Source organism: Eriocheir sinensis, unplaced genomic scaffold (assembly GCF_024679095.1).
Source record: "Eriocheir sinensis breed Jianghai 21 unplaced genomic scaffold, ASM2467909v1 Scaffold352, whole genome shotgun sequence".
In the NCBI taxonomy this organism is placed as follows: Eukaryota; Metazoa; Arthropoda; class Malacostraca; order Decapoda; family Varunidae; genus Eriocheir; species Eriocheir sinensis.
The window spans coordinates 94002-117437 of record NW_026111668.1 but is presented as its reverse complement, the minus strand read 5'-3'; the positions used below and the strand labels follow the sequence as shown (position 1 = coordinate 117437).

Genomic DNA, 23436 nt, shown 5'->3' with positions numbered 1-23436 from the left:
AGGTTAAGGCCACACTTTACTGGCTGACCATGGAACACTTTCACCCATAGCCACTTGCAGTTTCCATACCTGAGAGAGAGAGAGAGAGAGAGAGAGAGAGAGAGAGAGAGAGAGAGAGAGAGAGAGAGAGAGAGAGAGAGAATAAAACAATGCAAAAAGAAAACATAAAAGAAGTTTGTCAAATGGTTCGAGGGAAGAGGAGGGAAATATGAGAAAGCTTGATAGGGAAAGTGAATAGATAGAAGAGACAGAAAAAAGAAAAGTGAGACAGACGAGGATCGAGAAGGAGCCTATCACTGAAGCCATAAAAACACACTGGGAAGGGTGAGCATGAGATATTACGTAAGCCAACACAAGGGGGGGGGGGGCATGGAGGGAAGGGGAGAATACCATAAAACACAAAGGTGGATGCTATAGTAACACTGGTGGATGCTATGGTAACCTTAAACAAACATTTTAGTACTTGAAATCTTAATGCATGTGATGACGTAGAAAACAAAGGCAAAATAGGAGTTCTTCGACCTAAATCATGACTGTACAAGAGGATATGCGTATTTTCATTGGAACCTTATCACATCAGCTGATTCATGTAAACAGTACACAAGGGGAACATCAGCTGACTCATGTAAACAGTAGGGGACATCAGCTGACTCGTGTAAACAGTAAACAAGGGGACCATCAGCTGAGCGGGTGTAAACAGTAAACAAGGAGCCAACTGAGCGGGTGTAAACAGTGATCTAGGAGGAGTCAGGTGAGGTTTACTTAGTGTTATCAGAGGAATATTTTGGTCTCCCTGTGTATCAGTGTGATGCATGTGCCGTTATCAGTGTTAGGGGGGGGCGGGGGTCATATATGAGACCTTTCCCAGCGAGACTCAGGACAGAATTATTGAGAACAGCGTGAGTGCTTGCTTGATAGAGGTGTGGTGCTTGTTGTGATGGTGTGGTTAATCTTAGGAAGCACCACTCCAAACCAATATTCGTAGTAAATTAGCACGTGAAAGAATTATTATTATAATGCATTTTCGTATATGTTTTACCTTGGGAAGGGGTCAGGGGGACAAGCCTCGTTAATTATAAAGTTGGGTGGCTTGGATTTTCTAAGTCCATTGTTATTGTTATGTAGTTATTATTAGTATGTTTTTTTTTTATTATACACTGGGTGACGTCTTGAACTTTGAAGTGAAGTGGGTATGATTCAAGGAGATATTTATAATCTTTATAACATTAAGTGGTTTCCTGTCTTTGTGTGTGTGCATCCTGTCACATGTGTAGCTAACCCGACCACATCCCCTGAGGAACAAGAGGTTAGAGGTTGTCTTCATCCCTCTCTGAAATAATATTTTAATGAGTACAATTTTGAAATTTTGTATTTATTTATAGTGTGTCTTTTTAATGGATCTCCATTTCATGCTTAACTGGCTATTATTTCCAGGTGTAATGCCCAGGTCTATCATTACTATGTATATATAATGCTGAAATATTAGAATGCAGTCTAGGGATGTACCGATGTATCAGTATCGGTATCAGTGGTATCGGCACATTTTAAGAGTATCGGTATTGGTATCGGTATCGGCTAATTTTCTGCCGATACTACCGATACTTGAAGGAGTTTTGTACATCGCATGTCACTCGTTTCAAATAATTTTCTTCAATAGAAATTGGATTTTCTAAATTGTTGAAAAAGTATTAGAAAAGCGTAATTATCTAGTATCATGATACTACATAGTTTGAAATTTTCCGTGATTTGATTTTCATCACTTTAAACAATAAGATTCATATTAATTTGAATACAAGTATATAATACTTATTATACAGTATAGCCTTTGGTACCGCGGACGTGTACAATACAAGTTTAGTACTAGTAGTTTCAGCGCGGGATTGGCAGAGCCCGTCCACTCGCCTCATTTGCCTCAATTGCCTGCCTTAGTCGGTCAGACGGTCGCCCCGCAGTGGGGCACGCTGCCAGGATCTGGGGATTTCTTCACGGTCTTCTGCCTAAATGTACGGAAATTAAGGTAAAGCTAACCTAGCTGAGTCAACTAGACCTCATGAGGCACCTCCTCCCTCGCCCCTTGTTGAAACTCGTGGGGGTGTGTGTTAACACTCCCCTTCTATGGTGGAACAACGAGTAGTGGGTCTTTTTTTTTCTTAACATTTGATATTGCCCTTTTGCTGCTGGAATTGTTGCATAAAAAAAATCAGTGCACAGGTATCGGTATTGGTCAAATATTGGGGTATCGGTATCGGTCAAAATTTTGGTATCGGTACATCCCTAATTATTGCAGTCATAAATAAGGTAATAATATGCTGTAATTGTAGGAATTTTATGATAATGATAGATACAGCCTTTACAATATTTATTTATGACTTACATACATTTTACTATTTGTGCAGTATAGAAACTTTATGGTCATGACAAATCTGGGTATTACATTATTTATTTATGACTACATTCTAATATTCCTGCACTATAGGAACTATATAATAATGGAAAATCCAGGCATTATACTACCTATTAACAACTAGGCAGATTAATATTCCAGAAACTTTAGGGTGATGATAAATTCAGGCATTATACTACCTAATTATGACCATACATTCTAATATTCCTGGAACTTTAGGGTAATGATAAATCCAGGCATTACACTACTTATTTACCACTATGCATACTAATATTCCTAGGTCTTTAGGGTAATAATAGATATGGGCATTACGCAGGGACAGAATCAAAGGTTGTTGCACTAGTTCCCGATGGTAAGGAGCAACCATGAAGATCCAGTTTGGCGAGAAGGGTGAGGTGTCGTGGGATGTGCTGGTGGAGACCCTTGGTGCCGAGGAGCTGCAGGAGGAGCACCCCCACAAGGCACCCACCTGCACTCAGAGGTGAGGTGCGAATACAGATGGAGTGGAGGGGGTACACTTTTTTTCTTGTATTATATTTATTTACTGGTATTTGTTTATTTAATTTATGTGATTCCATTTAATATAGTTAGTATTTGAAGGGTAGTTGGCAGGAGGGACACTCATTTTTTTCATCTAATAATGTCTGCAGTGATTTTTTAGTTAGTGAAGTGTAGATGTTTTTAGATAACATTTATTATGGTAAGTGAAAATATGTTGGCACAGTTTTTATGCTTCATATATCATAAATACCAAGACTATCTTATAATTCCATCAGGGATAGAGATAGGGATAGATGGATGAACAGGTGAGTAAACCCATTTCATTACTCTTATTATTATTATTGATATCCGTGAAAGGGCATTAGGGGAAAATGAAAAAAATATATATACTTAGATGGATATGAAAAATAAAAGTGACAGCAACAGTAAAGTAAGAAAAAAAAAAAAAAAAGTGAGGAATGACAAAAAACAAGATCTAACGATTTAACAAGTGGGTGTTGACTGTTGCCTTGATACAGGTTGCGGAAGCAGTTCTGTGGAGGCTCATGGCTGACGCTGGCTTTTGTGGTGTGTGGTGACCCTCACGCAGCTGTGGCTGTTCCTGTACTTTCTCAGCACCTGGGATGCAAGCCCTGTCACACACCTGGTCTTTACAGATGACCAAGGAAATGTAGGTTGGGTATTAGGAACACCATATATTTTTTCTAAGAGTCAAGTCTAAGATAATTGGTGGATTTTAAAGGAGAGTGATATGCTAAAAGTGAATTTGTTGTGTGATGTGATTTGTAGTGTATTGTAGTGTAGTGAAGTGTAGTACTAATGTGCAGTGTAGTGTATTTGTAGTGTAGTTTGATGTGATGTAGTGTAGTGTGATGTGGTTTGTAGTGATGTGCTAAAAGTGAATTTGTTGGTCTCACTGACTGGTCTTTATGGGCCTGTCACACCTTAACGTTTTAGAGAACGTATGGCTAGCGTATGGAAAACGGTGGCACACGCTCAGCATACGCTTGAATAAGTTATGGGTACGCTGCTCCATCGTTAGGGTACGTTGAAATCACGGTGGCGTCTGTGTGCGTCATCGTCGCGAGGGACAGCGAAGTTTTGAGCATGCACAAAATTCTCGGCGTATGCCAGCGTGTGGTGTACGTTATGCATACGCTGGGGATAAGTTAAAGGCACGTTAGATCGTTATCATTCGTTCTCTGATCGTTCCTCACGCGTTGTATTCATTAGTAATGGACAGTGTGCCCAGAACGCATTGTTGTCGTGTTTGTAACGATCATTGGACGTGTAGCGAACGGATGTACACCGTGTTGGACGTGATGGCAACGGATGCAAAACGTACATCACGCGCGCTGAGTCGTTCCCGATCGTTGTCTTATACGCTCTGCATACGTCGACAACGCGCCGAAAAACGAAGAGTTCAGCGTACGCCACCGTTTAACATGTTTACCATACGCTAGCCATACGTTCTCTAAAACGTTAAGGTGTGACAGGCCCATTAAGGATGATCTAAGAAATGTAGGTTGGGGTTTTGGCTCAAGCATATTTTTTTCTAACTCCATTCTGAAATATTTGGTGGGTTTTAGACGAACGTTTTGTGCTTGAAGTGACTTTGTCAGTCTCAATGATATTCCATTCACAGCAGCAGTGTTTCAAGTAAAGCAAGCCTCATTTTGTCTTATTTTCAGATGTATATGATCAATTTACAAGGGCTAAGTTTTGTGAATGTGCAAAATTTACACTCTGCTGAAGTTTGAACAAATAGATCTCTGGTGTTGGTAAATACACATGTGGACAGCTCATTGATTTCTTGTTTTCCTCGTTCACAGGTACGGCATGTCCACTTCTCATGGTCAAACTGTGGCAGCCAATCAGACCCAGTGCTGGTAAAAAACAAATTATTAGTAATGAATTTCCTGTAATTCTTTAGAGCTTATGATACAAATTTTGGTGGCAGGATTGGAGAATAAGTATGAGTGTGATGTATTCCACTAGGCAGTCTTTCCCTTATCTTGGGTTATTATTTTCATGGTGTGACTTAAAGGGCCTAACCCCACCCCTAGTTACAGAGGAATGTGATCTTGGTAATGTATGTATATGTATGCACTTTGAAACTTCGTCTAGATAGATTGAATAGCTTACGTTGTATATTATTACATAGATGCATAATTTAAGAGGTTTTATCAGTCATTAATCTTTGCATAATTTTTCAGCTGAAGCAACTGCAAGTCAATCCAGATCCTGTGATGCTAAACAGCAACATAACTCTGACTCTGAATGCATTCCTGGATCTCACCCTTGATGCTCCTATTTCGGTATGTGTTTGTAGATGTTTGATGTCGTTCTTCCTTCTCTCTTAAGAATTTGTAATAGACATTTGGAAGGAAATTTAACTGAACTCATGCCCCTGTACTCATCACCTGGCTACCACTCCATATTTTGTGAATGCTCAAGTGATAAGAATTACCGTAATCGTTTTGTAGACTTAAATTCCAACTACTCTTTAAACCCGTCTGCTGCGATTGGCACGGATTTGGCTTTCACTGGTAGCCTGGTAACATATACTCCCTGATCTTTCTCTGCCTCTGTGGTGGATACTGGAGTGTTTCCCATGTGATATTGGTATGCTGTATATTCCTTCCCAAGGTGCATGATTTTACATTTTCCTTCATTGAATTGTAGCTGCCACTTTTTGATCCATTCCTGTAGCTTGGTGATGTCTTCTTGTAGGAAACCCGCAGTCAAGGGGTTAAAATTATGAAGTTATATGTGTGTGGCTGCATGGTGTAGTGGTATTCTCCCCTTGCTCAGGCTGCAGTTAAGGTGGAACGCAAGGTGGGGTGGTGGTGGGTGAAGATCCCTTGCCTGGACAGCCTGGGGTCCTGCCATTACAAGAACGTGTGTGACCTGAGCCCCATCCTGCCCCCTGATCCATGCCCCGACCCCTTCCCCAGGTTTGGACTCCCCTGCCGCTGTCCCATCACCAGGGTAAGAGATGACTTTTTTATTTTTTATTATTATTATTACACTTATATTTAAATTTAGGATGAAGGAGAGTTGATGAGATGATGAGGGTTTTTTTCTTTCTTTCTTTTTTTTCTTTCTCCCTTTTATTTACTTATTTCAGACGTAACCTAATAATTCCTCTCTTCCTTTTTCTTGCTTTGTCTTTTGAGGGCTGTTTATTTATTTATTTTATACTGATCTTAACAATTCCCTTTCCCTTTTTCCCTTTATGTCTTGTGAGAATTTTGCTTATTTATTTATTTATCTATTTGCTTCAAACACAACCCAACTATTTCTCTTTCATTTTTCTTCTCTTGTCTTTGTTTCTTTATTTTCTTCCCTGACCTAACAATCACTTTTTCCTTTTTTTTTTTTTTTTTGTCTTGTTAGGGTTTTGCTTATTATTTTAATTTATTAAATTAAACTAAAGTTAACTTTTTACTATTTCTTTATGTTGTTTTTTAAGATAAATAATTTGTTTTAGATTCGGCGTAAACGACCCAGTTCTTGGCGCCAAGACAGACCGCCCTAATAATCATCATCATCCTCATTCTTTTCCTGTTTTGTTAGGGTTCACATATTTATTCATTTATTTTGTACTTAACCCGACAACTCCTTTTTCCTTCTTGTTTTCTTGTCATGTGAGGACTAAGGTAGAGGGAAGGATTTTTTACACGGCATATTTGTTTTAATTTATTCGCTTTTCCAGGGCCAGTATAAGGTGAAGGGAGGAGTGTTCAGCATCTCCCCCATTGTTAGCTACCTTCCCGCCTGGCTGGTCTCGGGTGATTACTACATCCATGGGACAGCTCAGAAGGGTGGCATCACGCTCGGATGCTACAACCTCTATGTCTCAGTCTCCCACTAAACCTCAGCCCATCCCAGCACCTCCTTTTATGTGGAAGATGTGACAGACTTTTGAGTTGATATACCTAATAGTTGCTCACAGTTTTTCTTATTTTATCTTATTTTTTATTTTTTAGCTAGGGTATCATCTTCCCCTCAAGCTACGCCTATCTCAGAACCTTCCTGTCATTGGGTGAATCTGTGGCAGGACTTTTGAGTTGATGTGATAGTTACCGAGTGTTTGTTTTATATATTCAGTTTTTTATTGCGCTTGTGTTCTCCTTCCTGGTATGTACTGGAATTTGAAGGTTGTTTTTTTACTCTCAGGTTGTGTCTTATGGAATTTTTTAAAGCAATTTCTTCATTTATTTTTTATTTTTTTATCTTATATATTTTAATGATTGGATCTGCTGCATATATAGTGATTGTGTTATCTGGTTCCATAATTAACAGTTTAGTGCCCATTTCATTTTGCAACTTGCCATTCCATAAGTTTAGAGCAAAATGTCTTGAGCAATAATTAACCCTTGTAGGCTTTGTAAGATGTATTTCCTTGTACTTCATTTCTGTTGTTTTGGTTGCCATATGTTTATGAGACCTGTTTTTTAAGATTTTTATTCAGGGTATTTCTCAGTGCTGCCTCATAGTTGCAGTGACCTTTGCGTTCTCAGGATGTGCGCCAAAATGTGTCTCATTCATATGTTTCTTGTGCTCTCTAACCAGAGCTCCAAGGTCATAAGACACTCAGAGATAATATTTTTTTGTTAGCTCTCTGATCATAGTAATTTTCTACTTTATAATATTTTTGTGTACGAATCATAAAGTAGATATATGTGTGAAAGTGTTTGTGGAAGATTATGAACACAAAAAGGAGTGAATGATTATGAAGTGGTTTGGTAATAGAAAGAAAGAAAGGAAAATTGTGTGTGGTTATGCAAAGGAAAGTGAAAGGTGACGATCAGTCTGAAAGGAGTAAGTGCCATGAATGAGAAATAAGATAATTAAATGTACAAGACTAGGGAACACAACTAGAACGAAATACCCCGGGTATTCGATATATGCGAGTTCGAAATATGCGAATAACCCAAATGTGCCAAGTGTTCATTTTATGCGAGAAAAATTCACTATTATGTGGGTAGCGGCGCTGGTGCGATTGTTTGGGAAGGTATGGTGGCCGACTCGCACTAGAGGGCGGCGGATGCAAATGTTTTCCCGCACTTTCCTCGCCTATAATTAACCTTGTCCTCCCTCTGATCCTAAAGTTAATCCTCAGGTAGCTAATTATCATTATATTTTACAGTTTATCTGTACTAATGTGCTTTATTGTTGCTTTAGTGATTTATTATTGTGAAACAGTGCCAGAATGAATAGTTAGAGGGTTTGAAAATGGATCGTGGAACATAACCCCCTTTAATTAATGGGATAATAGGTTCAATATATGCGAATTCACATTATGCAAGCTTTTTGCAGAATGTAACCCTCGCATATAACGAATACCCTGGTGTACTTCACTGCCATGGGGTTTGTGGCTGAATGGCCATTGGTATGTTTTCTTTGTAGGTGAAGTGTTAACACAACCATCTCCATGAATGGCTGTACATGTCATGAGACATTTTGTGATAATTCTCATTATGTCAATTTATAATAATTCGGTAATTGTGATCATATAGGTAATATTTTTATGTGATAGAGATTAAGCTAAAAGTGCCTTGTCTTGATAATGATAACACATCACTTCCAGCACAGCAATCAAATGAGCTTCACAGTAGCACTAGGTATCACATGGCTGTTGCTAGACATTTGGGGCATTGGGGGATCACTTGTGTGAAACCACAAGTGACAAAGAGAGTTGTTGGTGGGCCTGGTGGCATGCTCTGCAAGGATTTTCCATTGAATTTTAGCTGTCTCGTACAGTATTTCCTTCCATGTGAGTGCAATCAAAAGAAGTGGAAGTAAATACAGTAGAGCCCAAATCTTATACAATTTAATTTCTTGTAAAGATTCAGAGTAAAGTCCTGGGTGAAAGCCCACCTCCAACAATGGCTTGGACATGTGTTCTAATTTTATATCATGTGGGGAATGTACTGAAACCTTGAAGCCTTTAGACATTTTGATGAGCTGGAGATCTAGAGAATAATCTGGAAATGTGTGACTTTTGGCACTGAGGTTTTTTTCCTCACTCATAATGACTCGCCATAGTCAGGAAGATTAATTTATTTCAGCAGAAACACCAATTATTGGAACCTCACACATCTACTTATTTTAATATTAACCTTAAAATAATGTATACTTTGCAGGCAACTTGTTCTAAATACATTATGTACTTAAAAATCATGCATATATATACTGACTGATTTTATTCAGCAGCTAATATACATTTAGTTCTGAAATAACATTTACTGTTACAAATAAATTACTCCATGCGCTTATCTGTCTTTCAGGAGGTCCAACTCACATCAAATAATGTCAGGACAGGTTCAATGCATTATCCTTGAGTCTCCACAATTTCAGCCAAGGAGTTATTGGCTCTAACTGCATGGATTCATGGAAAGCGTCCGGCTTTAGTGCAAGAAGGAATAAAGTTAGGTGGACTTAATTAGCTCCTTTTTCATCAGCTGGGAAGCTTCCCTTTTCCATGAGTATGGGCCAGTTGCTAGAACTCTTATTAAAGGCTCTTCTTCCATCATCTGTCTGAGAAGGCTGTCATGCTTTCTTTGGTTACGTAAAGAAGAAAATAAAACGATCATATTAATGTTGATACACACCACTCCGATAGCTCAGTCGGTTGAAGCGCTGCGTCGCCAGGCTTCGTGGCGTGGCACGGTAACAGGTTCGAGCCCCGCTAAGGCCGGTTTTTTTTCGGCTTACTAGGACTCTAGGAGTGGTTACTGTCCCCACTTGAACAAGGAATGGCTGGGGCGTGTGGTGTGTGAGGTCAGCTGGCAGTACTCGGATCGACTAATGAGCCTTGTATTAATCGGGAGGGTACATACTTGCTGAACTCGTGATCAGGCCATGGTGGTGAAACACACACACACACGCACACACACAAGAAACTGTAACGACCATTAAATCAAAATCATGTGTAAGTCGCCCCGTTAAAATATTTCGCCCGCGTCTGTCGTCTGAGACGACTCGTCTCCCCACACTTGTTTACATCACACGACGGCAGGCGAGGCAGCGGGCTGTGGCGTGATGTAAGACACTGCTCCAGCAAAAATGACGATATCCAGGTTCCTCGGGTCGCTAGGGAGGGCGGCGGGTCACGGGCTGAGGCGTGGCAGGGCGAGGACACTAGTGACCACTACCACGAAGGACAGCACGGCGGTCAAAGGTGGGTGACGCAACACTGCCACGCCGGGAGGGCTTGGCATCACGAGGGCAACTTATTTTGCTGTGTGAGGATTTAGATTACATTCCTCAGACTACATTCATTCCTATTCCTTGTGTTTTGCGTCAAGTAATCCAAAGAGTAACACACTGACGCACGCTCGCGCACTGCTCCGTGGTGTAATGGATGAGGGCTCAGCTGTACTCTTGAATTTGTCAAAACGCATTTTATTATTATTTTTATGAAGGGTAGGCTACTGGCTGGTGATCACGAGTCCAGTATGTGATCAGACCCCTGGTGAATGACAAATATATATTGTTAGTATATTCAGTAAATTTTATATAAGTACATTACCAAATAGGTGTCATTCAGTTAATTAATCAAGCTTATTAATTTCAGTCATATTGTTTGTCCTGAATTTCAGCAGTGGTTTGTACCTTTAGCAACGCCCTTTAGTCCTTAACCATTGCTCTGTGATGGGGTGTGATGGTCATATTGCATAACTTTGATGTGTAATGTTGTAATGCATACTAGAACAACATTTATTTATTTTCCAGTGGCTACAGAAGAGGCAGTCCAAGCAGAGTTTCCAGTCGGGAGGGAAGTGTCCGGCTTTGTGGTGAGGGAGGTGCAGGAGGTGCCTGAGCTCCACCTCACGGCCCTGCGCCTGGAACATGAAGCCACTGGTGCTGACTACCTCCACATAGCCCGCGCTGACCCCAACAATGTATTCTGTGTGGGTTTCCGCACCACCCCCATGGACTCCACTGGTGTGCCTCACATCCTGGAGCACACGGTTCTCTGTGGCAGTGAAAAATTTCCCTGCAGAGACCCGTTTTTCAAGATGCTGAACCGCTCTTTGTCAACCTTCATGAATGCTATGACAGGCTGTGACTTCACCATCTATCCCTTCTCCACGCAGCACCCTGTGGACTTCAGGAACCTAATGTCTGTGTATTTGGATGCTGTGTTCAAGCCTAATCTTGTTGAGCTGGATTTCCTGCAGGAGGGATGGAGGCTGGAGCATCAAGATGTCAAAGACCCATCTTCACCCATTGTGTTCAAGGGTGTAGTGTTCAACGAGATGAAGGGTGTCTTTGCAGACTCCCAGCAGCTGTTCAATCAAAAGCTGCTGAATGGCATCCTCCCGTCACACACTTATGGGGTGGTGTCGGGCGGGGACCCGCTGGTCATTCCTCAGCTGACTTGGGAGCAGCTCAAGCAATTCCATGCCTACCACTACCACCCCAGCAATGCACACTTCTTTACCTATGGTGACCAACCTCTTGCCAATCACCTGGAGTTTATACAGGATAACTACCTGAAACATTATAACAAAATTGACCCAAACACAGAGGTGCCTGAGGAACCCAACTGGCAGGAGCCTCGGTCTGCTCATGTGGCTTGTGGTGTTGACCCCATGGGGGGTGGAGAGGCCCAGGCCAGTGTAGCTGTGTCCTACAAGTTAGTTGACATCACCAATACTTTTGAAACCTTTGTCTTGGCCATTTTAACACAACTGTTGACCAGTGGCCCAAATGCTCCTTTCTACAAAGCCCTGCTGGAGCCGGGGCTTGGGTCCAGCTTCTCTCCGTCCTCAGGGTTTGAGGGCAGCACACGCAGCACGACCTTCACTGTGGGTCTTCAGGGTGTCAAGGACCAAGATGTGGACAAGGTTAAGGCCATCATAGAGGAGACCTTTGATCAGGTTATTGAAGAAGGGTTCCCTGCAGACCGTGTGGAATCTGTCCTGCACAACATTGAGCTGAGTGTCAAACACCAGACGTCCAGCTTTGGCCTCTCACTCGCCATGAACCTCACCCCACTCTGGAACTTGAATGGTGACCCCATCGATGGCCTCCTCATTAACAACAAAATAGCCAAGTTCAGGAAATGCCTGGAAGAAAATCCCAAATTCCTCCAGGAGAAAGTTAGACAATACTTTAAGGAGAACTCCCACAAGTACACACTGACCATGGCCCCGCAGGACGGATATGAAGACAACCTTCAGAGCCTTGAAGAAGCCCAGCTGAAGGAGCGGCTTGCTTCTCTCACCTCAGAGGACCGGGAAAAGATCTGGGAGCTTGGACACACCCTGGCAAACAAACAGGAGGAGGAGGAGGACCTTTCATCCCTCCCAACGCTGCAAGTGTCCGATATCCCTCGCACTGTGACTCCCGTGCCCGTCACCACCCAGACACTTGGCGGGGTGGAGGTGCAGGTGTGTGACTGCCCCACCAATGACCTCACCTACTTCACCACCGTCCTCAGCACCAAGGATGTGGATGAGGAGCTGCGGCCACTGGTTCCCCTCTTGTGTGGGGTATTGACAAGGATGGGGGCAGGGGACATGGACTTTCGACAGCTGGACCAAGCCGCTGAGCTTGTCTCTGGAGGCCTGGGAGTTGGCCCCCATACCTGCTTTCATCCAGTTGATATCACACAATATGAGCAAGCTATCGTGCTCTCCTCACACTGCCTCAACAATAATGTGCAGAAAATGCTGGACCTGTGGACATGCATTTTTAATGAGACAAAATTTGATGATCTGCAACGCTTCAGTACCCTGGTCAGCATGATTGCTACCAACCAGGCCAACAGTTTGGTGTACTCGGGCCACCAGTATGCCATGACTGTTGCCGCTGCCTCCACCAGCCATGTGTCATCCTTGGCAGAGAGCTGGGGTGGCTTGTCACAGCTGCGGCGCATGAAAGCTCTCAGCGAGGCCAAAGACTTGACCCCAACCCTGGAGAACCTCCGTGTGCTGGCCAGACAGTTGCTGAGTCGCCAGGGGATGCGGGTGGCCATCAACACCACTCCAGGCCACCATGATGCTGCCCTTCACACCCTTGAGAGTTTCCTAGAGAACCTGGATGGCACGCCTGACCCCACCACCCAGCCCTTGGCCACCATCCCACAGACCTTCTCTCCCCACACTAACAGGACTCACTGTGTCTTTCCATTCCCTATAAACTTTGCTGCCAAGGCCTTCCCTGGGGTGCCCTATGCCCACCCTGATGCTGGTGCCCTTAGGGTGCTAGCACGTGTCATGTTCCGCTTCCTGCATCGGGAGATCCGGGAAAAGGGTGGAGCGTACGGCGGTGGAGCAAGGGCTCAGCCAGGTGGACCATTTACCTTCTACAGCTACCGGGACCCTCACTCCACCCAGAGCCTGGCGGCGTTTGATGCAGCTGTGGAGTGGGTGTTGTCTGGGGGCTTCACCGAGCGGGATGTTGCTGAGGCCAAGCTTGGGGTGTTCCAGACAGTAGACGCCCCTGTTGCACCGGGGGCCATGGGCAAGAGGCACTTCCTCTCCCACATCACAGACCGGTTGTTTGCTGACCACCGACAGCTGGTGCTGGACGCTGAGTCCCAAGACCTGGTGAGGGTGGCCCGCATGTACCTCAAGGATGCCCATGTGGAGGGTGCCTGCCTCATTGGGCCCCAGAATGAGGACCTTCAGGACCACCCCTTCTGGAACACTGTTGAGGGCTAGGCAGGCCTTCAGGGTGTTGTGATAGGTGAGCTAGGTAGTCACTTGTTTTGTAATTATTTTATGTGAAGTGAAGGAGTCATATTAATCTCATTTGATGCAAACTATGAATATGTAAATAGCTGAAATATCAGCCCTCCAAAGAATCATAATTTGGAATAAAGTTTTTAAAAATGCATTATTAGTGAATTATTATTTTTCATTAGGTCAGATATGTTGGAAAGAAGAATAGTCTGCAACCATGAGGCCTGTCATGATTTGGCTGTTGGTCTTATAAGTAAAACGATCATTGAAAGTTATGGGAAGTAATCAGGCAGTTAGAGCTTTAAGAGCCTCATGATCCATCATTTTCACACTCAAATCTTCCTCGATTCCTACCAATGAAGCAGAAGCCCCAGAATAATTGATAATCTCATGGTTACCTCATTTGGGTGCCCACTTGCTGAATTGAATTGTGATGATTTCTGGAAGGTTGACTTTACACGCAGAGAGTTGTGCTTGCGAAGACGCCAGTGGTGAGTTACGATGACAGGAGTGCTTATCTATTTAAATATCTGCAATAGTTTCCAGTGACAGCTTATCCATGGAAATGTGATCCCGTAAGTAACGTGGTAAACAGAACCGGCGCGCTGCCCGTGTGTTGATGGGTCGCCTGTCCGTCAGTGCTGTGCGGGTCCTTGGCAGTGCTTACAGGATCGCTAAGGTAAGGCCTCATGCGTGTGTTACTCTTTTCAGATCGCAAAGGAGGCTCTGTAGTGGTGTGGGTGTGCTGGGGAGTGTGTGGCAGTGTAAGGGCGTGGCAGGCACCGTCCAGCCGGCGAGTGGGTGTGGGGAGGGGGAGGGGGGCGTGACAGGGCGGGGAAACGTCATCTCTACTCGTTATCTTACTCTGTCTATCTCTTACTCTGTCCTTTATCTTTATCTATCTGTCTATTTCTTATTCTGTCCTTTATCTTGCTCTATCTATCTCTGTCTATCTCTTACTCTATCTCTCTCTGTCTATCTCTTACTCTGTCCTTTATCTTGCTCCACCTATCTATGTCTATCTCTTTCTCTTTATGTTATTCTTACTCTATCAATCTGTCTATTTCTTACTCTGTCCTTTATCTTGCTCTATCTATCTCTGTCTATCTCTTACTTTATCTCTCTCTGTCTATCTCTTACTCTGTCCTTTATCTTGCTCCACCTATCTATGTCTGTCTCTCTTTATGTTACTGAGGCAAGATGGCAAGGGCTTGTCTCTGGAACTGCATTGTGTGATTTGCATTTGTTTCAGGTTGTTGTCAAGGGCTGAAAGGTCAATTGTTAGGAGGTGATAGAGTAGAAAATTATGCCTACTTAGTGTGTTTTGGGTAAGATTCTAGAAATACACCCTGATTCAAGATGATAGACCAGGCTACTACTGAACCTATGCACTTCCAGCCTGCATATTCTTAAACCAACAGAATCCCATGCTGACATAATGAAATTGAGCTTTTGTTCAGGCATAGTGTATGTAAGTTCTCAGTTCTTCTTCAGCTTGAGATTAGGATTTTTTAAAGTGAAATTTTTATCGTGCAGTGAAGTTAATGGTAGATGGTTTCATTTGTGGGGATGGAGAGATGAGAATAGGTTATGTTCTGTCTTAGTGTTTAAAGTACACTTGAGGTCACAGCTGCATGCAAAATATCAAAAAAAATAAGCTGTAAGGGACACCACCATCAAAGAATATACGGTATCACAGATGGAATGTCAGTCAGTTTCCAATCAAATGTCAAGAGAGAGCAGGTGGAGCATTTCTGTGCAAACATACTACATCTTTCTACTCTGTGCCTGGGAGGATGAGAAGTAGAGACCTTTATTAGGATTGCACTGTACTCAATTAGTTAGTTTGGTAATCCTGCAGCTTTGACCAATACATTTTTTCACTTGACTAAATTTCTTCTAGATCTTCAACATCCTCACACTTTTCTAGAGTTCCCCCCTCAGTGTGATTGTTAGTTTAGAGGTAAAAGAGCAATATTCAAGTTGACATGTTTTCAGGCCAGCACCAGAACCATGAGTGCTTCACCGCCCCAGTCAGAGTCCGCCCAGACACAGGGCCAGAGCAGCACCAGGGCTAAGTGTCTGTTCTGCAGGATTTGTGATGGCCTGGAGCCCAGCAACATTGTCCATCAGGTGAGATCCGTGGTAGTCCAGTCCAGTCCAGGGTGTGGGATAAGCCTTTGTAATGGGTCCTGTAATGTAGTCCTTGTTACTTTAATTTTTTTTTCCTGTTCTGTTACATTTTTTTGCCTATTTTTATCCTGTTTTTTGCTTCCTGGTTGTCCACATTTGTACTGTTTATTTTGTGCTTTTCTTTTTCAACATTTCTAGCATTACAGTTGTCAAATTGAGTAACAACTATCACTTATTTTTTACTTATTTAGTGAGGCTGTATTGTTTTATTTGGTTGGGCTTTGCTACTTTAATTGGTGGTGTTAGGTTACTTTATTGGGTGGGAGTAGACATCTTCATCACAGCTGTTTTAGTTACATATTATAGTTGAGGCAGTATCACCTTCTGGAGTTATTTTATTTTAGTAAGAGTATTGGATCAGTACCAAAGTTTCAGTTGTTTTTAGTTAGTACTTGCCACAGCATTAATCAGAGTCATAGCTCAAGTTTCTCTAGCTGATCTTAGTTGTTGTACTGTTATCAATGTCACAGTTTGTTGTTTTAGTACACATTAGTTGGAGTATTTATTTAATCAGTGCCATAGTTTTAGTTATGTCTTCTTTATATACTAACCCGTCCGCTGCGACTGGCACGGATTTTGCTTTCACTGGTAGCCTGGTAACATATAATCCCAGGTCTTTCTCTGCCTCTGTAGTTGATAGTGGAGTGTTTCCCATGTGGTACTGGTATGCTGGATATCCTCTCCCAAGGTGCATGACTTCACATTTTTCTTCATTGAATTGTAGCAGCCACTTTTTGTTCCATTCTTGTAGCTTGGTGATGTCTTCTTGTAGGAAATCTGCAGCCAAAGGGTTAATGTCAACATGTAATCATTCACACAAACTCACTCCACTGCAGGATGAGGAGTTTGTGGTGTTCCCAGACATCCGGCCAGCGGCACCTCACCACTTCCTGGTGGTGACACGGGAACATATCACAGACCCCAAGTGCCTCACCAAGGAGCACATCCCCACAGGTAAGCTTGTTGTGGTACCTCCTGTTTGCTTATTTCATGTGATGGATTGATTGTGATTATGTTTTTTTCTGATGCTGAGGTCAGATTGCCACTTTAGGTGATTTTATTCTGCTTTCTAATCCTAATCTCTGGTGGTTGTTATTGATTTTGGTGCTTTTTATTTTTTATCTAGAGTCCACACTTTTATTATTCTATCGTCATTCCATTTTACTCTTTTTTACTTTTTTATTATTATTTTTTTACGACAAAGGAGACGGCTCAAGGGCAACAAAAAGAGTGTAGAAAAAAAGCCCACTACTCACCGCTCCCATAATAGACAAAAAGAGCTGGAAAGTTTGCTCATCTTTAGCCGTTTGATTTGCTTTCACCTTTCGCTTTATTTTGTATATGAAGCAGAAAAATCTCATCCTCTCAAGCTATTAGACTTTTTTTACCTCTTATCCCACCACAAGCTAAAGGGCTGATGTGCCAGATGAGGACCAAGGCCATGTGCAGCAATAGCATATGCCTCCGTCTTTACTTTACTTCCTTTGGGCAACGAACGCCACCTAGGCTAAGTAAAGTTGTTGGTCACAGAAACAGTGTAGATATCCAAGTTTATATTCCTCCTCTCGGTAGTGGAGAAAATGATGGCATTGAGCAAGGAGGTTCTGGTCACACAAGGAGGATCGCCGGACACTGCCAGGCTGGGCTTCCACTGGCCACCCTTCCACACCGTGAGCCACCTCCACCTCCACATCATTGCCCCCGAGAGTGAGATGGGCTTGATAGGCCGGGCAATGTTCAAGGCCAACTCCTTCTGGTTTGTCACTGTGAGTATGTGTTTGTGGCTCTGGTGTATACTTTTGTCTGTGTTTGTGTGTTCTGCTTGACTGAAACTATGCCTCTGTGTGAAGAGGTACAACTGAGACTTTATTATTATTTTTTTTTGTGTGTGTGTATTTATCTAGTTGTAGTGTACAGGACTAGAGTTAATCTCATAGTACTCCTGTGTTGTCTTGTCTCCCATCTACTCTTCCCCAACATAGCGTTTAAGTCATGAATGTTCCTTGTGTGTGTGCGTGAGTGTGTATGTGCATAAGTGTTTGAAGATGAGTGAAACTTCGTCTGCTCTTGTAGTTTCATGCTTTTGGTGTATCCTGCTTATTGATAGTTTACTTGAATATGTTGTCACTACTTTAATTACAACATCCAGATGGTTAGAACAGTATTGTCATTATTCCATTAAATCATCACCTTCATGAATAATTATGGGTGTTGTGTTGTCAGATAAATACATACATACGGCAAGATAGGCTGTACCCCTAACCTTTCTCTCTTTAGCACTAATGTTTCTTGTTCACACAGCCGGAGAAGGTTATTGAACAGTTACAAAAGAAGGCATAGTGTATGGTGAGTGTCTAGAGCTGAAGAGCCAGCCAGCCAGCCAGCCAGCCAGCCAACGAATTAGTCTGTGTGTGATAATATAAGAGAATGCCTATGGACTCAAGATTATCAGAAATTTAAGGTGACACAATGAGGTAACTAATGGGGCTATACATGCTCAAAGCTAGGGTAGGGAGGAGGATAATTTTGTTTCGTATTTTGGGAAGTAATGTCTTCGTCAGATAGAGGATGAGCATAAGAATAATGGTAAAACTGGTTCGTTGACAGATATTGGGTAGAAGGTATGTATAGGTAGATGTAGAAATACCTTTTGTGGGTAAGTTGTATTATGTATTGTAATTTTGAGAATATGAATCATATATTATTCCTCTTTATATCAGGTGTAGTGAACAAATATGACAATAATGAGGTTTCCAATAGAAGTTTTGTAGAAGGTAGAGCAAAGGTTCTCAAATTTGGGTGCCACGGACAGTGCCTAGGGGTGCCACAAGATCATGAATTTTGAATCATTCTTTTTTTTTCTTTTTATGTTAGTCTGCATTTATAATTCTGAAGTTCATCTAATTTGACTGATGAGTTCTGTCTGGGCATGTACTGTACCATATATTATTTCTGGTTTGAGTATGGATAATAATTTCAATTCATTAATTAAAGTAATTTAAACAGGTACAATTGTGTAAAAGAAGTTAATTCATATGAGGAGGGGGTGGGTGAAAAAGGGATGCCACAAAACAGTTTATATAAGTTCAGGGTGCCATCTCTGAAAAAAGATTGAGAACCTCTGGGGTAGAGTATGGAGAAATAATGTGGGCAAGTTGCATCCTAGTTGTACATAAATCACATTACTAATATCTTCTTTGCTTCCGTATTGGATATAAAAAATTAGCGTTACAATTACGAGTATCTGATCAAAGTCTGGTAGGAGGTAGGCAAAGAAAGAAGCCATAAGGGCAAGTTGTAATCTAGCATGTAAGTAAATAGATAATATATTCCAAGTGTCTGTAGTGATAGGGTTTGTTAAGGTCACGATTTTGGCATGGGATGAGGAAGCCATTGTTAGGGGAAGAGAGAGAGAGCAGATCAGTGGGTGGTGCCTGCAATGTGGGGTCTGTCTAGCAAGCTTTCCTTATAAATCCGCATATGCTCTATTATGATATGTTATGCACTTTGTAAATGCCACGACAATTAGTGACTATATCGAACTACTGGAAAATTGAGCTGAGGTACAAAATTAATGTTAGAACTTTAAAAAGGCTTATTGATATTCATATTGTCAATGTTTGTATGTTGATGCCTTATCTCGGTTTTCTGAAGTAACTTTTGACCTGATATGAGTCCTACTAATTGGAGTGGTAGGTGTGAATTGGTGAACATAGTTGTATATTATGGATACTACTTCAAATCCATTACATTTACTTATATCTTCGTGTGTGTGTGTGTGTGTGTGTGTGTGTGTGTGTGATATATTAAAGAGGTGTCGGCAGTGTCTTGCCTTCGTAGGTGCTTCTCTTGTTGAAGGTGGTGTGTTTCTTGGTGATATTACTCGGCTGTTGTTCTCAAGGGCATCTAAAGTTTACTATTATCAACTGAATTATATTGTTTTTTCGTGTCTGGGAGCAGTGAACGTCTCCTTAATATTATGCAAAATATCAACTAAAAGCTTCATTTTCAAGCTTGTTTGTGTCTTTTTCCCGAGTTATGAAGTGGAAAGATATGCCTTTTTATCTCTAATTTGTGAGAGCCCCTGGATAGATTGATTGATTGATAGTTTATTGATGCAGGTATGTAACAAAGGAGAAGGGAGGAACCTGCCATCACAACCCCCAGGCAGTACACAGTGTGATTGTACAACTAATGACTTACATGTAGGTAGCACTATGAAACTAAAAAGGTATAATGGTAGGGGGCAGACACAAGGGACTCCACCAAGTGACTACAATCTTGGGGCAAATGCTGGAGACTAAAGGGGCTATCTTACACTGGGCTAATTTTCCGTGGATCTTCAGTCAAACCACGATTTCCGTTAGCTTGGTTCTCATTTGTTTCTTGTTAATGTTGCTGATGATAATGGTGAGTAATACCGTCGTCCTTCGGTGAAATCTAACGTAGCTTCGGAAGATCGTGGACATGTCAGAAAACCACGGAAATATAAAAACCACGCCAGCGGAAATCGTGGTGTGACTGAAGATCCACGGAAAATTTGCCCAGTGTAATAGCCCCTTAAGGTCGGTGTTCTTAAACGCTTCCGACTCTCACATCAAGTATTTCTAAAGGACGAGGAGATTGATCGGGTTCTCATAAGTGTTTCCTTCCATTCATGATACAGGGGAAGGGCCAGACTAGCTACCACCAGGGTCATAGAAGTACCTCTGGAAGTGCTCATAAGTCCTGCGAAAGCCTTGTCTAATGTGTGTACTTGGGTGACAAAATGTTTAAGAATATGACCCTTAGCAAGTCGGTATTATAAGACACTTTTGGTTCTTATGTCAGCTATTTCTAAAGGTCAAAGAAGGGGTCACTCGGGTTCTAATGAGTGTTTCTTCAGGTTCATGGTACAAAAGAAGGGTCAAACTACCACCAGGGTCATAAAACTATTCCTGGAAATGCCCACAACCCCTACGAAAGCCTTGTCAAATTTGTGTTCTTGGGCGACGAAATGTTTTAAAATACGACCCTGTAACACCAATGGATAGACGAATATAGATTGGTGGAAACGTTGCCAGGTTCTCGGTACTCAGCCTCATGTAATTCCCGAGTTCCAACCAAAAACTGTCTCCTCTACCCCAATAATTAGATTCATTTATAGTTATCGTTAAAATCGTTAATTATCGGTGTTTGTTCGCTCTGGTTATGCGTTAGAAGCGGAAAATACGATGTTGTGAGTACGATAATCTGGCAGAACTGGTTGGGGGCGGAGCCAAGGCTGCCCTCGACTATCCTTGCTCTGAGTTAATTCGGTTTGTCTCTATGGCTTATTCTCCCTCCCTCCTCTGATCTCCCTTCCTCCCTCTTATGACTATGTGTGTTTGTGTAAGGTATTAAGGGTAAAAAAGATGAAAATAGCCAACCCCACAGCGTGCAGTGTTCGGTAAGTTTCAGGGTTAGTTCAGGAATTTCGAGCCGAAGCAGTATTTGAAACAGTCGTGAAGTAGGACTTTCATGGATAGGTGTCATTGCCTGCTACCCCCCAAAAAAACGTGCATGATTTTTTTTTACCATAAACTGCATAAATTCGATATCAGTCACCGTCCAGTTGAGTAGGTAGAAAAAATAGTGGAGGATAAAAACTGGAGATGTCACCCCTGCGCCTGCAGTTTACAGACGGCGGTGATTAAAGGAAGCTGCAGCGACGAGAAAGAAGTGTTTACAGACTAGAAAGAGAGATAGGAATAAACTTGATATTAACACTAAAAAAAAAATTATAGTCTTAAGAAGTGATTGTGAAGTGTTGGGAAGGGATGGAAGAGAGGAGGAGGAGATGGAGGAAGGTATGGAAAAGTGGAAGGGAGGAGGAGGAGGAGGAGGAGGTTAGCAGGAAGGGAGGAAAGAAAAGGAAAGGAAGGAAGGAAGGAAGGCGGACATTCTGCATCACGCGTCACCATCCTCCTTCTCTTCCTTCTCCTCCTCCTCCTCTTCATCATCATCTCGTCCCACATCAACCTTCAGCTGCAACGGTGGTATGTGTTACTACTATTTATTATTATTTTTTTTTTAGTTTTGAGTTCATGTATATTAAATAGCCTCTTCATTATTATGTATAGTTTATGGGGATGGGTCTTTTTATATTATGTAAAACTCTTCTTTTTCTTTTCTTCTTCTTCTTCTTCCTCTCTTCTTCTTTTACTTCTTCATCCAATTACTACTACTACTACTACTACTACTACTATTACTACTACTACTACTACTACTACTACTACTACTACTACTACTACTACTACTATGAGAGAGAGAGAGAGAGAGAGAGAGAGAGAGAGAGAGAGAGAGAGAGAGAGAGAGAGAGAGAGAGAGAGAGAGAGAGAGAGAGAGAGAGAGAGAGAGAGAGAGACTAGACTAGGCTATGTCAACTGAGATTCCTGTTGCTGTGTATAATATTAATAGACATGTTTTTCAGTGTATACATAATATGATAATTGCGCTGGTGACGGGGGGCGTGGAACCCTACTAGACTTAATGACCTGTATTTATTTACCTGCGAGTGCGTGGGTGTTTTGCATAATTACCAATAAGCTACCCCCTGCTTTTTGGGTCATTAGGATTATGTTATGCAAATTGCTTTCGTTTTAGCTTTATATTTTTTATGATTTCGTTATTTTTTTGTATTTTTTTGTTTTCCTTTGTTTTTCTTCTTTTCCTTTTCGTCGTCGTCGTTGTCCTCCTCCTCCTTCTGCTGTTTTTTTGTGTGTTTTTGGTTAATTGATTGATTGACTGATTGATTGGTTGTTGTTGTTGTTGTTGTTGTTGTTGTTGTTGTTGTTCTTCCTTCATCTCTTCCGATATTACAAGGGTCATAAGAGAGAGAGAGAGAAAGGTCTGATTGTTTGATATATGAACAGGTGGTTGGAATGAGACTAATGAAGGAATAAAGGCAGGTGGATTATCGCCCTGACTAACGCCGTGACACAGACAGATACGATAGATAAACAGACGTAATACAGGTGAACGGATTGACATATGGATTGATGAATAGATAAAGGCATAGACATATAGACACTAATTGTTGAGGAGAAACGTGGGATAGATAAGAGGTAAAGGAAGAAGAAGATATAGAAGAAGAAGAAGAAGAAAAAAAAGAAGAAAAAGATTAACAAGAAGAAGAAGAAGAAGAAAGAAGAAGAAGAAGAAGAAGAAGAAGAAGAAGAAGAATAACAAGAAGAAAGAAGAAGAAGAAGAAGAATTAGCCATAAAACAATAACAGCAACAACAACTACAACAACAACAGCAACAGTAGCAAAATCAATAACTGAATTAACTACTTGTCTAGCTCATCCCCTCTTTCACATCCTTCCCTCTTCCCTTCACTTCTCTATTACCTGTCTCCCCATCACCCCTAACCCTTTGTCATTTGATCCATGTCTTTACCCTCGCTTCATTGTCTTCCTTCCTTCCTTCCCCCTTCCCTTCCCCTTCTTTGTTACCTGTCTCCCCATTGCATCCTTCCTCTTCCCTTTCCCTTGTCCTTCTCCCTTCCCTTCCCTTCCCTCTGAACACACACACACCATTTATCTATCCCATTCTTCTCTCTCTTTCACACGTGGCCTTACTTATCCATTCTCCCATCCTCCCTAAACACACACA

At 41.9% G+C, this 23436-nt stretch overlaps 3 protein-coding genes across 3 annotated transcripts; all 3 read left to right on the top strand.

Annotated features, from left to right (window-relative positions):
- The first annotated feature begins 572 nt into the window (after nt 1-572).
- Nucleotides 573-9187, top strand: LOC126991866 (ganglioside GM2 activator-like). Its single transcript, XM_050850514.1, is given in 8 exon segments — nt 573-751; nt 2721-2885; nt 3424-3474; nt 3476-3575; nt 4738-4794; nt 5122-5223; nt 5720-5896; nt 6624-9187. Coding segments are annotated over 7 exon segments (762 nt in total). The 5' UTR covers nt 573-751; nt 2721-2769; the 3' UTR covers nt 6783-9187.
- A 146-nt stretch (nt 9188-9333) lies between these two features.
- LOC126991865 (presequence protease, mitochondrial-like) lies at nt 9334-13762 on the top strand. The gene is made up of 2 exons (XM_050850513.1): nt 9334-10094; nt 10649-13762. Exons 1-2 carry the CDS (start codon nt 9980-9982, stop codon nt 13585-13587), a joined length of 3054 nt encoding a protein of 1017 aa, XP_050706470.1. The 5' UTR covers nt 9334-9979; the 3' UTR covers nt 13588-13762.
- A 361-nt stretch (nt 13763-14123) lies between these two features.
- Nucleotides 14124-19335, top strand: LOC126991867 (adenosine 5'-monophosphoramidase HINT3-like). The gene is made up of 5 exons (XM_050850515.1): nt 14124-14287; nt 15607-15741; nt 16638-16755; nt 17374-17567; nt 18103-19335. Exons 1-5 carry the CDS (start codon nt 14228-14230, stop codon nt 18139-18141), a joined length of 546 nt encoding a protein of 181 aa, XP_050706472.1. The 5' UTR covers nt 14124-14227; the 3' UTR covers nt 18142-19335.
- The last annotated feature ends 4101 nt before the right edge of the window (nt 19336-23436 follow it).